The 14,306-nt window shown below is 46.5% G+C and overlaps 1 protein-coding gene across 2 annotated transcripts in view; it reads right to left on the bottom strand.

The window, feature by feature from the left end:
* The window catches only part of TMEM201 (transmembrane protein 201), a 31,805-nt gene extending 17,938 nt beyond the window's left edge, over positions 1 to 13,867 (bottom strand). For both annotated transcript variants that reach the window (XM_042794150.1, XM_042794149.1), the window contains exons 1-6: positions 13,664 to 13,867; positions 7,182 to 7,302; positions 6,465 to 6,659; positions 4,465 to 4,641; positions 3,458 to 3,849; positions 2,779 to 2,982 (exon numbers count right to left, since the gene is read on the bottom strand). In XM_042794150.1, the coding sequence (XP_042650084.1) occupies positions 2,779 to 2,982; positions 3,458 to 3,849; positions 4,465 to 4,641; positions 6,465 to 6,659; positions 7,182 to 7,302; positions 13,664 to 13,767 (1,193 nt within the window). In that variant the 5' untranslated portion in view covers positions 13,768 to 13,867. The remainder of the gene's footprint in view (positions 1 to 2,778; positions 2,983 to 3,457; positions 3,850 to 4,464; positions 4,642 to 6,464; positions 6,660 to 7,181; positions 7,303 to 13,663) is intronic.
* Positions 13,868 to 14,306: the final 439 nt, after the last annotated feature.

The raw sequence follows: 14,306 nt of genomic DNA on the forward strand, positions 1-14,306 counted from the left end.
CTTGTTTAGAGAATGGCAGAGCTGACACTGGATTTGGTTCCAGCATCCATTTCATCAGGCAGCTTTGTCCACCTCACTTTTAACAGCAGATGGGCTGCAGAAAAATGGTTTTGGATGGGCCGCTGAAGTTGGGAGTTCTCCAGGGGTGAAAACATTATAGTGGTCCCTGCACTGAAAGGAAAGCTGAGTGACAGTGACAGCATCTCCATAGAAAAAATTGCCCCTCTTTTTTTTTTTTCCCCTGCCACTTCCTCTCCTTTCACCAGCTCACTCCGCTCTGCCCTAACACCGCTCCCTGCTCCAACAGGCTGACAGGTACAGAAAGAAGACTGGATCTTTAAGGAATGTTTCCTACTAAATCTCCTAATGGAGAGTAGGAAAGAGGCACCAGAGTGATTGTGAAAGTCTAACCCAGCACTGAGGACCCGGCACACTTCTGCTGGCTTTTTTTCCTGTTTTGATGAAGTCACATGGCTTATTGTAGTATTTACTTTGAAACAATTCTCTAAATTCAATACAGTGTCCTAGTGGAAAATGAGACATAATGGTTATTATTTAGCATTCTGAGAGTCCGAGACTGGAACCAGAAACGGTCTGGGACTGTGAGCTGGAAGACAAACTTTTTGGGTCAGAACTGATAAACAATTGGAACATGGAAGAGTGGAACCAGACTTTGCAGATGCTGGATTCCTTCCATGGACAAATAAGTAAATAACCCTAAAAGCAGCATCATTCACAAGCACCAGAACGGAGAAAGGTGTTGAGTTTGCTTGGAGGTGGATATTGAGTTTATCTGAAGGCAACGGAAAAACTTTCCAAAGGAGGACACATATGGAAAGCAGGTTTGTGTGTCCCTTCCCACACCAGGTAAGTGACAGCCACACGGTCCTTCAGCCAGGAGCTGGACCTTCCCATGACACATTCAACTGGGCTCATTGTTGACAAATCCCTACAGGGCTCTTGTTAGTGCTACCTTTCTGCTTTCACAATGAATATTGGTTTGAAGAACAGTAACTATGAAAAGCTATGAAATACCTTTTGATTCCTTTAAAAAAGCTTCTATAATTTCAACGGCATCTGCAGCATCCAGTAGTGTCTGAATCTTTCAGCAGATGATGCAGATACTTGATAGTGAGAGCTCCATTCTGGTTATTTTACAGTTTATACATAGGAAGATCAAGACACTTGATTAACTTATATCAGACTGTTAGTGTGGCAAATTCCACTGTGCTATTCTGAACAGAAGAAAATAGTAGATCTTCTGTAACAATGCTATTTCCTCTTGAAAGACCCAAATCTGGATGAGAAACTCAGTGGAGTGCCTTGCAAAAAACACTGGAGGGTAATCATACTGCTTATCCTAAGAGGCCCCAACAAGTTAACCCTAGAAAAACCCCAGCAGCTGAAAGCTCCTTCATCCCCACACAGTAACATCCAGTCATCCCAGCTTTCAGCAGAGGACTGCCAGGCACTCAATTCGAAGTCACAATTTCCAGACCCCTTTCTTCAGTAGCATTAGCACCAATGCCAGACCTCAAAAAAGAACCCATCCAAGTAACAAGAAAAATCCATCTCTGTTGCTGTGCAGTCCCACAGCAGAAGCTCCCACTCCTTCCGACAGCACCTTCTCCTAATCTGTGTTTTTAACAAAACATTGACTGAGTAAGTAGTGATGTACAATTAAAGCTGACCATATACCACAGCACGAAGTTGTTAGTCCCATATTCCTTCTCCTCCTAAGGCTACAGGAGTGGAGGAACACACACATTTTTATCCAGATGTACTTTTACACAGATGCTCCTCAGGGGGTGGTAGGTGTGGGTGGGTAAAAAACCCATGGAAAACCAGCACTGAAAACAACAGCCTCTGGTAGATTTGAGAATTTAGCCTAAAATCTTGAGATATTCAATCAAGACACCCTGAGCTACATAAGCTTTTAAAGCACCCTTTTAAATAAACTACTGAAGTTTCAGTCAAAAGCACTTAAGGACGCCTCTCCGTTTAAAGAGGATTCAGGAGAATGGCAGAGTGAGAGAGCACGCAGTTAAGTGATGTTACACAGTGGAAGGCAAGAACCAGGTTATGGACTACGCATAGTCCCCTCCTTGCATGCCTGTACACCATGCAGTGTTACTACAGCACGCGTTACAAGAGCTCAGAATCCAGAGGCAAGTTCCCATCAGTTCAAAATTAAAATGAACAGCACCATTAGAAAACTGAAGGTGGCCTGGGTCCCATGGAGGATCAAGGCAGAGGATTCCTCTGTGACTGGCTAAGGATGGACAGGCAGCGAGAAGAACCAGGACAGAAGAAGCCAGAATCTCTTTGGCTGGAGGAGCAGAATGGGGAGGAGGCTGCATTTATGGAGCAGTTTGTGAAGCAGCTGCTGGAAGAATTGACTTTGGGGAAGTTGGGTATTTGCACTGCTGACGCAGGATTCAGGAGGAAGGAAGAATGGAGGCAGCAGGAGTAGCTTCCATGGCCAGCACCAGCAGTGGAAATGCTCCAAGCAGCTAGCAGTGGAAAGCAAGGATGGGAAAAAATAATTTATTTATATATATATATATATATGTGTGTATATATATGTGTGTATATATATATAAAAGAAGAAAAGATCTTCACTGCTTGTCTAATTTAAAATTAAAAAAAAAAAAAAAAAAAAAAAAAGAAGGAACAGAGAAAGGTAAAATAAAAAGAGAGGAGAGAAGCACCAGTCACAAAGAGTTCACAAGGTTTTTTTTTTCCTCCTTCCCCCAGCGTCACTGCTCTGGCTCTGACCTTCGGGGCCGGAATCTCCGATGGCCCATTGATTTCCGCGTGGCCACTGCTGCGGTGAAGCACACCAAGCAGCACAAGGACGTGGTGCCAAATTTGGTTGTGTCCAGCCAGTTGGGTGTTTCTGTCTTCAGGTACGTCTCAGCTAAATGCAGACTCATCACTATGAACCACAAGACTGAAGCAAACGCATCAATTCTCCGGAGCCTGCAATGCCAGAAAGAAACCAAGAAAGACACAAGGTAAGATTTTAAATGCCAATGGACCTGAGGAAGAAGAGGGAAGGTGGAGAGGATACAAAGACTGAGCAAGTTATGTACTATCTCTTACTACAGTTATATCATCTGCAGCTCTTCCCACTGCTGCGGTAAGTACCTGAATAGATCAGTTCCATTTTCTACCACATTACAGAACTGCACAGGGAGCTTTTCATTCACAGTAACTCAAGCTTAAATTGAATGAACCAAGGCACAGATCCAACCGAGGCTCAGATGGAGTAAGCTCTGCTGTCTCCAGCCAGCCAGCTTGCAACGCAAAGAACAACAAGAACTGTGCCACCCAGTACTACCTGTGCCATGCCAGCAAATGTTTACCCCCGGCTCACTGAGTTAAGACAGGGCAAAAGACCTCCAACATAATGCAGTTTTCCTTCAAGTGAAACAGAAGAAAAGAGCATACCCACCTGATCCGCCCAGCTAAGAACATGGCCAACAGGCAGGTGAACAGCCCAAGGACAGCAACTGCCATCTGGTGATTCTTCCCGTAAGCCCATGCAGCACGCAGGTTCTCCACCATCTGCTCCGGGAGCAGGCGGAGCAGCTCCCGCCAGCCCGCCACCGTCACAGAAGTGTCATTTTCCAAGTCTGTGTGTGAGCTTGTGCCAGTCCTGTTCCAAATGGATGCTGGACCAGAGGAGACAGGAGCAGGGACTGCTGCACTGAGTGAGAAGGGGTTGCCTGACCCATACAAGGCCATGAGAACCAGGAACACACAGCTGAGGAAGGCCAAGAACCGCAGAAGTATCACCTGAGCTGGTGCGGTTATGGAAGCAGAAGAGGAAGTTGAACATAAATTCTGCAGAGGAAGGGAAAAGCACCTTGTCAGAAGCTGAACAAACTGTAGTAAGGTTTTGAAATGGTGCTTTATGAAACACTTCCAGACCGTACAGTTTACTGGACAGCTTTGCTTAAGTTCCTGAAAGTTTCTGTATTGGGCTGACACCACGTGGGATGTTGTAGACTAGCAAAGAGCAGAAGCAGAGCTATGAGCCAAAGCCAAGGCCAGGCAATGCAGTGAGGCAAGGAGAAGGTCATAATTCACTTCCCATTGTTCTTACTTCTTTTTTCCCCCTGTACTCTGTAGTTTCCTGTACTGTACTCATAAACTGGCTTTCCTACCTCCCCTTTTCTGCCTGTCCCACTACTTTCCTTCCACTCTGTTCTTATTATTACATTAGACTTCTGGCAATTGCATTGAGTGACACCAGCAAGAGGAAAATCTCAAACTAACATCAGAAGCACCTGTGGCAACTATCCTATGCTATTCTAAACTTCTGCCATGCGCCCAAGCTCCCAGGATTAGAGACCCCCAAAGCCACTGCCTCCCCTCTTCCCAGCAGCAAACCCAGGTGTAGAGGTACCTAGTTCACTGCGCTTCCCCCTAAATTCCCTCATCTCTGCCCCCATGTACCTGAGAATAGGTCTTGTCTGTCTCACGGCGTTTGAAATGGTGGCTGAGCAGCAGCGCCCGGAGCTGCCGATTCTGATGTTTTATGTAATACTCCACCGCAGCCTGGCACGGACGGCACAGCTTGTAGGTCTGCTCCAGATGGTGCTTATACACCTCAATCTCCTCATCATATTTGCCCTGGTGAGAGAAAAGGAGAGGAAAAGCAGGTGAGAACTGCAGGTCCCTCGCCAGTTATCATGCTTGCTATGGACATGCGAGCAAGGCATGCTCCCAGTCTCCATGGATCAGCCCCCTGAAACCAGGCCTGAATAGTGACCAAGCTGGAGGTCAGCCATACAACCAACCACACATACAGCTGACCCAGCCTCCACATCCCAGAAGTGACAAAACAGCCCTTGGAGAAGGCTGCTGTGGCCCAGTTTCAGAATGCTGAATTTCTGTGGCCCAATTTTTCTGTTTTGGTCGAGACCTTATGAACTCAACACAGATGATGAGACACAAAAACTAGAATTGCTCTTCCCCTCCTCAAATGAAGGGACACAAAAGACCTGTTGTCCCTTCAATACAACTATGCTGGAGAAAGAGACAAACTTCTCCCAAAACTCAGCCCCAGCCTCGAAGGCTGTCACTGTTTGAAGGGCCTGGTGAGATGAGCTCCATAAATCAGCACTTGTAAAAATAGACAGTGGGGTACGGCCAAAGGCATGTTTTTCAACGCCACTACAGTGGGGACATCACTTATCACAGAGGCTTCTAGGGCCCTTCCATCTCCACTCCCTGCCTCTATCAGGATTCTCGTACCAAAGCATACAGCTGAAAGCACGCAGCTTCTTTGGGAGAGGGAAGTAGGAAGATGTACTGTAGCTGTCTGAGGGCTTGCTGCCGCAGTTCCATAGGCTCCATCTGCCGGAATCGAGAAGGAATGACATGGGAGAGACCAGCAGCAGCAGGCTCATACCTCACTGGGCAGGTCAGCAATGCTGAGAGAGGCCACTGCGGTCACTAACACACATATCTAACTATGTGAGATAACAGAGTCCCATGTTTCTCAACTGGCACCAACGCTGCAGTTCACTGAATGCCTAAAAAGGGGCCAAAGGCTGGTGTGACTTGAGCAAGTGGATAGGTCTGGCAAGAGGCAGGGACTAGAAATAAAGCTGAGAAAAGGGAATCAGCCGAAGATGTTCTCATTAAGCATGATCAAATTTAAACCCGTTCCCTAGGAATCTTCCAGATTTAACTCATTAAAATTACACAAAACGGACTGGATTAGGCAACACAGAGGATGAATGTATCCCACTACAGCGCAGTCTTAAAACCCCAAGGCTTGACCAGGGACTAAATTCTCCACATGAAACTTTGGGGAGCCATATAACTGTGAAGGAGAAACTCTGTATCCTACCCTCCATGGATATTAAGTAATGGGAAGGCCAAGAAGCTGCTCAGCAGGAAATTCTGCTGCTGTAACTGTAAAATCCCTTTGTCTTCCTAGGCACAAACACCTAACCAGGGAGATGACGTGGCTGCTCAAGATTTCTCTCCCACTCCACTAGTAAAAGCAGAGCAAGACAGCCAAGGCCTCAGGAAAAACAAAATCTGTTAAGGCTTCAAGGTAACTAGTGGTCTGTTATATCTACCAGATCCTGTAACCTCACCTGGGTCAATGGTAAGTACTGGAGTTGTAACCTGATCTCAGCAATGTGCATGTCTGGTTTTGGGCTCAAGCTTCAACTATCAGTGTCCATCTAGAACTGGTCATTACATTCTGGCCTTGGAGTAGGATTAGCTAAATTTGCAACACTAATCAGTAACCTTCTTTGCACTGGAGTGCCACACTGTTTCTGAAGACTATTGGAACATCGCTCCATAGCACACTGAAAAAATCCTCTCTCCTTCTTACTAGGCTGCAGCATGGAACTAAACAGAGCAGGAATAGCAGATACATGCATGGGAATGCCTTGGTCATTCTCTTGTGATGCCAGTCCCTAACAAACACTTACCTCCTCCCTTGGTGAGAATGAAGCCAGCTGTTTGATCTTTGTAGTTTGATGGTTGTTGCATTTCTTGCAAAGCAGAATTTGGCTGTTCACCCACTGTTGTGGTTTGGTAGGATCACAAAAAGTCGTACCACCCGACACGACATGGTTCAGGTGTTCCATGTACTGCGCAGGGATAGGCTTATTGTAGTCTCCGTTCTGACAAGAAGCAAAAAAGGGAGGCAGGAGGGAAAGCAAACATGAGATTATAAAATCAAAGCTAGGTACCTCTGGTTGATAACAAGATTCCCTAAGCTCTGTCAGGAGCTCTACACTCCATGCATTCACCTATGTAACAAAAGAAATAAGTTAAAAAAAAAAGATGAAATGCTTCAAATCCCCTCCACTGTTCTGTTAACCTATTGCAAGCAGCTGGTGGTGGTGGATTTTGGCTTAAGCCAGGCTTTGTTACTTAAATGCCCTAAATACAGCAATTCAGCTGTTCCAAAATACAAAACCAGAGAAGAATTCTTCCATATATTTTTAAAAAGATTCTTAAGAGATACTGGTGTAAATTTGTCTTTGTAAGTGCTCAGCACAGAGCTGCCAGCTGTCAAACTGCTGGATATTCACCTGCACTGGGCCTGTATCATCTCAAATGAGGAGCAGGGTTTTCCCGCAAGCACTGTTCCCCAGGGCACGTACCTTCCCAGCCACCCGTCAAGCAATTTGTCACAGTACCTCTTGGAACCCATTGTACTGCTCACAGTTGGGGCAGTCCCAGCAGTTGCGATTCCCATATGGCACTACCGTGTCCTGATTGCAGAACCAGCAGTTCACTGTCACGTGTGTGGGCTTCTTCCTGTTAAGAAAGGTAACGTGTCAGGCAAGAGCACGGAATTCAGCTGATGTAGAGGAAAGCAATGGCTCTCAAGGAAATGCAAGAGAGGCTGGAATTACAATCAATCTTCTCACTTGGTATGTTCAATGATATGACTCAGAGTGGTCATTTTCACAATGAAAAGGTGGACTATTAAAATAGAAATAAATTCTGCCTGATGCTCCTATCTCTTTGTGCTAGTATCAAGGACACACCAGAACTTTAGTAACAACCTTGTGAATAACCCACTTCATTGTTTTTCAGAGGCACATTTGGGGGGTGCAAGTACTCTGCATAATCAGCAGTGTTCATATATGCAAAGGGTGCAGTAAAGTCACTACTTAATACACAAGATTCTGGGAAACAGAAGTTACAATCCGCAAGAACTGCATGTGTCGGTACTCGGAAACCGAGGAAATGGGCTCGTGGTTAGGGTTTTATCTGCTCTGCTCATTAGAAAATTTTTCAAGGACAAGGGCACATCAAATTACCCCAAGATTCAGGCACTCTAAATAGCTGTTCCTTCACAGCTTTAGATACAGAAGGAACTGAGGAATCATCACGTCTTGCCCCGTTTTTGTGCACTGGGACTGAAGAGACAGACTAATGACCTGGATCCATGAGCCCCTTGTTTTTTAAAACAGTCCTGTTAAAACAACAGTCACTACAAGAGAAACAGCTGTGACACAGGCCCATTTCAACAGATGTTTGAGCAAAGAACTTCAGCAGCCTGGCCTTTGAGCCTGCCTACTAAAGAAGGTCTGCATTTGTCTTGCAACTCAGTGCAATACCCAAGAAGAAGCGTCCTGGCAGGTCAAGGGAACACAGCCCAGCTGTCTGGGTTTACCGTGACCTGTCCCAGTCACAAGTCCAAGGGAGGGCAGCACTTCAGGCAAAGCCCAGGCAGGGACTTGCTATGGCAGCTATGCAGGCAGATGGACCCAGCTGCATCAACCCTGTTTGCTGCTGGACTCCACCAAGGAGTCAGCATGCCTCCCCCGGGGCAGCTTCTGCGGCAGCAGTGAAGGCAACTGAGCAGAGAGGCTCACAGAAGGGCTGGAAAGCAAGTAACGGGAGCCAAAGCGCTCACCAGTTGAAAGCAACTTCTCTTCTTCCCATTCTAGATGTTCTCTGCTGCTACAGTATTCTGTAGCAAAACATCATCTGAATGCTGCAGAAATGTCTGGCACCCTGCAACCAAACAGGCAGGTGGCTCTCCCTCTAGTTTACTTAAGCTGGTTTCCTTCTCAGCCATCACCTTTGTAACAGGATGCCTACAATTAAGATTCTTCCCCACTCCCATTTCCATAGATCATGTCTTGGAACTGGGCTCATAAAATATCAAACCCTCAAGTGGTGCTTGGGCATCCTGTTTAAGTACTAATGACAAAGATAAGCCTGAAATGAAGCACCAGAAAGCAGCCTAAAAAGCCAGAGTGCACAAAGGATTCCCTGCCAGACGCTGAAAGAACATGGCTGGAGCTACTAGGGTGACAGATTCTCATCTCAAAATAGATGAATACACCCACACCCCTCCTAATATGAATATTCACTGCTCAACTTTCTTCACTGCCAAAGGGGCTCAATACAGTAAGCGATCCGAGTTAAAAATACCACCATTGAAACCGACAGGCAAAAAAAAGCTTAAACCAGACAGAAATCTAGTCCAAGTTATCCATGAGCTACCACTGTCCAAAAGCCAAGCAAACCACACATCAAAACAGCCACAGGAAGGATAGAAACACTTGCTGGTACTAGTTTCATCTCATCGTCATAGGTGTAAAAGCTATGAAAATATAACCCATAGGCTTCAGCATGTTAGCCACCAAAATACAAATCCTACTGCACCTTGAGCATAGACTTTGATAGCAAGCACGACTTAAACTCCATGCTCTGATGTAGGCTATTGCACAGGTCCCTGGGACTGTAGAAAGTGCTATAATCCCACCTTCGTGCTGCTGTGGCACCATCCTCTGGCACCCACAGAAATAAAATGTGCCACACTTCAGGCTCTACCTACCACCAGCCTCCAACTTCCATGACATGACAGAGTAGGTAGAAGCACTAATTTCAAGAATAACACAAGCACAGGCCAAAAAATTAGTAAAGTACACATGCTATAAAGCAAAAAAAGAACCAATGCCAAGCCGTATTTGAGACCTTGCTATCAGAGACCAAATCCTGAGTATACTTGAGACCTTTTACAAACAGGATTCCATTGCTCACTCTTCAGGCTGAGGAAGTGCTACCAAGGGTTGAATAGCAGCCCTTCATTCTCACAATGTATGCAACAGAAATTGTTAAATTCTGAATTATTTAGGCTAAAAAGCAATAATCCTTCCTTTTGTGAACCTATAATCTGTTGCCATAGAAATAGGTGCAAAAATATCAGATGTTCCCAACCTGCCGGATGCAAAAAGAAGGAAAAGAAAAAAGGTCATTTCAGGCAAGAACATGTAGGTAGGGTGCTAATTTTCTAGTAATTGGCCAGGACTTTAAAACCAAAAAACAAGTACTGCATTTGGAAAGACTCTCAAATAGGGATTTAATGGCTTTGGAACTATATATATCTTGATTGAATTCAGGCAGCAGGTGAAAGTAATAAACTAGAGCACACATTGCTTCTGAAGTCAGACATTCTGTTATGAGGAGACAGACAATGCAAAACGAAGCATTTACCCTGTGTTCAATCCCTTGCAAAACACTAAGCAAATCACTCCTAAGGAGTTTATAATCTAACACTGGATTAACTTGAACTGGCTTCACTGAACACCTTGCAAAATAAAACCTGAGCAACAAGAAGTGATTGAATTACTGCATCAAGAGACTCCATTAACAGCTGATTTGCTGAGCTAACTCAATATGTAGCCTGCACACCCAAACAAGCTAGAAAAAATTCCCAGGTTTGGACAAATTGTTTTGCAAATAGAAGATCTTCACTTAACATAACACTGGGGGGACATACCTGGAACAAACTCAGTTATGAGATCAACACCTAAATGTCTGATACCACTCAGACAATATGACAAAATGTTCTTTTTTGAGAGGCTATCAGACTCCCTTATTTTGCTAACAAAAATCAGACTGTGGGTATACCCATTGACAAACACTGTTTAGCAGTGAGTTTGTCTCTCTCATGTCATGTAAGAAGGAAGTTGCATTCTTTCAAACTCCCACCACTATCCACTATTCCTCATATACACAAAGACTTAAGGTCATGCTTTAAGCCCCCACTTTGAATGGATTGCCAGAATAACAGTCTCCCTGATAAGCACGAGTCAAATCAGTTACCTGATAATAATAAACTGGATTTGTAACTATTTTTATTTACATCTATTCCCTCCTCCTTTACTACTAAGTTAGGACATTAAGATGTCTGATTGTCCATATTCTTAAGACAGGCCACAGATGGATGTGCAGCTCTTCACTGGGTTACCCTCATCCTCTGCCAAGGATTAAAAGGAAAAAAAAACAATTCTCCACTAAAAGTGTTTAAAGCAACACTTCATTCTGGCACAACTGGATTACAAAGCAATTATACAAACGACTATGTCAGCAGATCTGAAGGAAAAAACACACTAGAAAGAGGAGCTCTTTTGCACAGATCAGTTTTGATCAGAACATCTGATGGCAGCTTGACATAGCCAAGCTGCCAAAGCTCCAAGGTATAGACCAAGCCCGTGGCACAGTATTGTCAGCATGGCCGAGTGAAGAGGAGCTCAGGAGCTCATTGAACCCGAGAGCATGTTCAGCGCTCAGTCAGTGAAGCTCCTGGGTGGCAGCTCACTGAGCTGCTGTAATTCCAAATTGCGACCACATCCATCACCAGTCAAGAAAGGGATCTGCCAGTGCAGACCCAATGCTAAACCCCATTTTCTAAGGTGAGAAAAACACATCACAGCTGTCTAGAGTCCAGCAGGCAAACTACATCATAGATTCATTTGCTCGGTACTAGCAGTTATAGACAGGGCTGAAGATTTAGCAACAAGACCAGTTTTCTAGTACAGTGTCACAGGTTACAATTCAGTCTATCCTTTCCCAAGAGCCAGACATAGTGTCCCCTTAACAAAGAAAAAGGTGTCCAGCGGATAGGCAGGGACACAGATGCACAACCATAACCACCTCCTGTGCTGTCCCCCATGAAACTGCAGCTTCACCAACTTTTAGTGCTCTGGAGAATACCTGCCATCAGGACAGGATCCTTCAGAAAAGGCGCCTCTTTTTGCCATCTCAGTATCTATAACAGGCTTCTCAACTAAATGCACTAGCTGCACAGCAGTTCCTGAGTTGCTACTGGTGTCTTTTGGAGTGAGTGACAGATTATCTTGACTTGTAGAAGGAGCAGCCTATGCCATCATCGACCCAGAGAGTCCCCAAAAAACAGAGATCCTCATGGGGTACCCTATATCATTACTGACAAAAAGTCAGTAGCCAACAATCAGGAGGGGTACAGATGAAGGAAATGTGGCTACAGCTGTTGGTCGGAACTCAGCAACCCGACTTCCAACAATATGAAACAAACAAGTAGCCATTACTATGTCAGTATATGGAGTTGCATTACTGTGATCTCAAAGCAGGACCACAAAACATATCAGAGCTTTCCTATCCGTCCCAAACTCATAAGGTTTAAGGAGTTCCTGTGCATATCTGGACATCAAATCTTTTTTCTCTCCAATACAAAAGGCACAGTTCCAGTAGTGCAACTCCATATACTGACAGTTATTCCAGAACTACTTTCCAATAGGTTGTTCTGATGGATTTTATTTCCCTTTTTACAGTGGGTGGTAAAGGCATCTTGCTAGATATGTAAGTGCACTCATGCTGGAAATGAAGCAAAACAGGGCTGTATCGTAACATTAACACCAAAGGCAAAGGCAGCATCACGTCTGTGTCAGGATCAGTCACTTATAAAGCTGTCCTCCTTGATAACTTTGGAAGGTTCATTTAACTAAGGCAAAGTAAGAAATTAGGTAGTAACAAAATACTATTGAGAAACGCAAATACGTAGCCCCAAAGAATCATTGAGGTCACCTCCTGAAAATACTTACAGCTCACCAGCAGTTTTCAATGACTTGGGAAGAAATGCTTTCCATTCCAGAGAACTTCTGATGAACTTAAGCAGAACAAATCCAATCTCTTCACTGAAAAGATATGTTAGCCTCAACTGGGTCAAAGAAATGCTGCCTTCTTCACTGGGGATTGCTTCAGGCCACTAGTATTCCTTAGCTGCCCTAAATATGCCACAGAAATGCCTACTCTTTGTATACAGGTTAATATAGCACCTACCATTTGTAGGGTGATGTAAACGGAAAATACTTCAGAGCAAACCTTAAGTAGTTTATTATGGATGTAGAAATACGCTTCTATTTCAAAGTGCAAACCTGAAGTGAACTGCAACACAATGAGCCCTTGGGACCGCCTTTCCCTCCAAGAGCAGCAGTCAATAGATGAGCAGGCTGCTCAAGTCTGTTCCATCATAGTCAAGAGTGCCTTTTATTGCATATATTCCTGCATTCATTTCAAGCTGCGCTAGATTAAAATTGGTCAAATTAAGCTCTACTCTTTTTATGAAATCTGTATCCTGACTTTGCTCCTGACGCTTTTCAAACCTTGTTTTCAATTGGTCTGTTTAAATTTGTCCTAAGGTCAGAGACATTTCGTGCAATTAAGAAACAAATGACCAATGAATTTCGATCAATGAATTTCGATCACTAGTAACTTGGACTTCTATGTCCCAAGTTTCAGCACGGCCCTAACAGGGCTGTTATCTCTGCGGCACTCTCCCTATTCCCCCTGCAATCATGCTTTCACCTCCAAACCAACACAAACAGCAAAACACTGTCTTTCCCGGCCTCTACCAGGCCAGTAAACAAAAGAGAAAATCCCCGAGTCTCCAGCAGCCTCTGCAGTACCGCTAGCAACAACCGCAGCCTCTCGACTACGGACCGGAGGAAGGGGAAGGTTTTACCTTCCCCAAGCGCAGCTCCCACAGCAAACGAGCCCTGGCTGCGCAGCGCTGCCACACAAAGACACGAAGCAATTCCAGGCGAAGCGGAGAAAACGCAACCAGCCGTTTTAACCGACGCGTGTTTGCCGCCGCTGACAATTCGGGGGGGAGGGGGGGGAAACACCCTTTCCCCAACGCCCGCCTCACCGCCGCAGAGACAAACCCGAGCTTCGGGAGCCCCACGCTTGCCCGCGGCCCTGCCCGGGATCCCCCACACCCCGCCGAAGGTGGCGCCAGGAGGGCGATCCCCGAGCGGAGCCTTCCCGCCGCCGCGGCCCGCGCCCGCCCGGCCATTACCCGCCGCCCCGGCCCAGCCCGGCCCCGCCCGGCCCCTACCTCCGCGCCATGCGGTAGAGCAGCAGCCCGACGGCGGCGGCGCAGACGGTGACTCCCAGCCCGCCGGCGGGGCAGCGGGCCAGCAGCGCGCCGGCTCCCTCCATACCGTTCCCCCAGAGCGGGGCCGTTGGCGGGTAATCGGCGGCGGCGGCGCTTTGTACGCCGCGCGGGCACCGCCCCTCCCCCCCCCACCGCTCCGCCCCTCAGCCGCGGCGGGGGCGGCCGCCGTTGAGTCACGGCGCGGGGAGCGCGGCGTGAAAGGCCGGAGTCGTGCGGCGGGGCCGTGAGTCAGCGCCGCAAAGGCCGAGATCGTGGCCGCGGGGGCGGCCCGCCGGGCTCCCTGCCCTTACGGGGAGCGGGGGGAGGGAGGGAGGCCCGGCCTGCCTGGCCTGCCGCCCTGTTCAACCAGATTTTTTATTCCCCCCCCCCCCCGCCCCCCTAAATTTAGACGCGGGACTTCATTACAAAAGCAGCTCCGTCCCCGGTGAAGGGTGACTGTAGCAGGCCCAAGCCTGAGGAAAAGGCTTTTAAAAACATCTCCCCCAGGCCCGCTGGCACAACTGGAACTGGGAACAGCAGGGTCTACCACTGGGCAGAGAACATGCAGTTAAATTTAATGTGCATTTTTGAGGAAAAGGGAGAG

The sequence above is a fragment of the Tyto alba genome, unplaced genomic scaffold, assembly GCF_018691265.1.
Source record: "Tyto alba isolate M040663 unplaced genomic scaffold, T.alba_DEE_v4.0 Super-Scaffold_20000042, whole genome shotgun sequence".
Taxonomy (NCBI): Eukaryota; Metazoa; Chordata; class Aves; order Strigiformes; family Tytonidae; genus Tyto; species Tyto alba.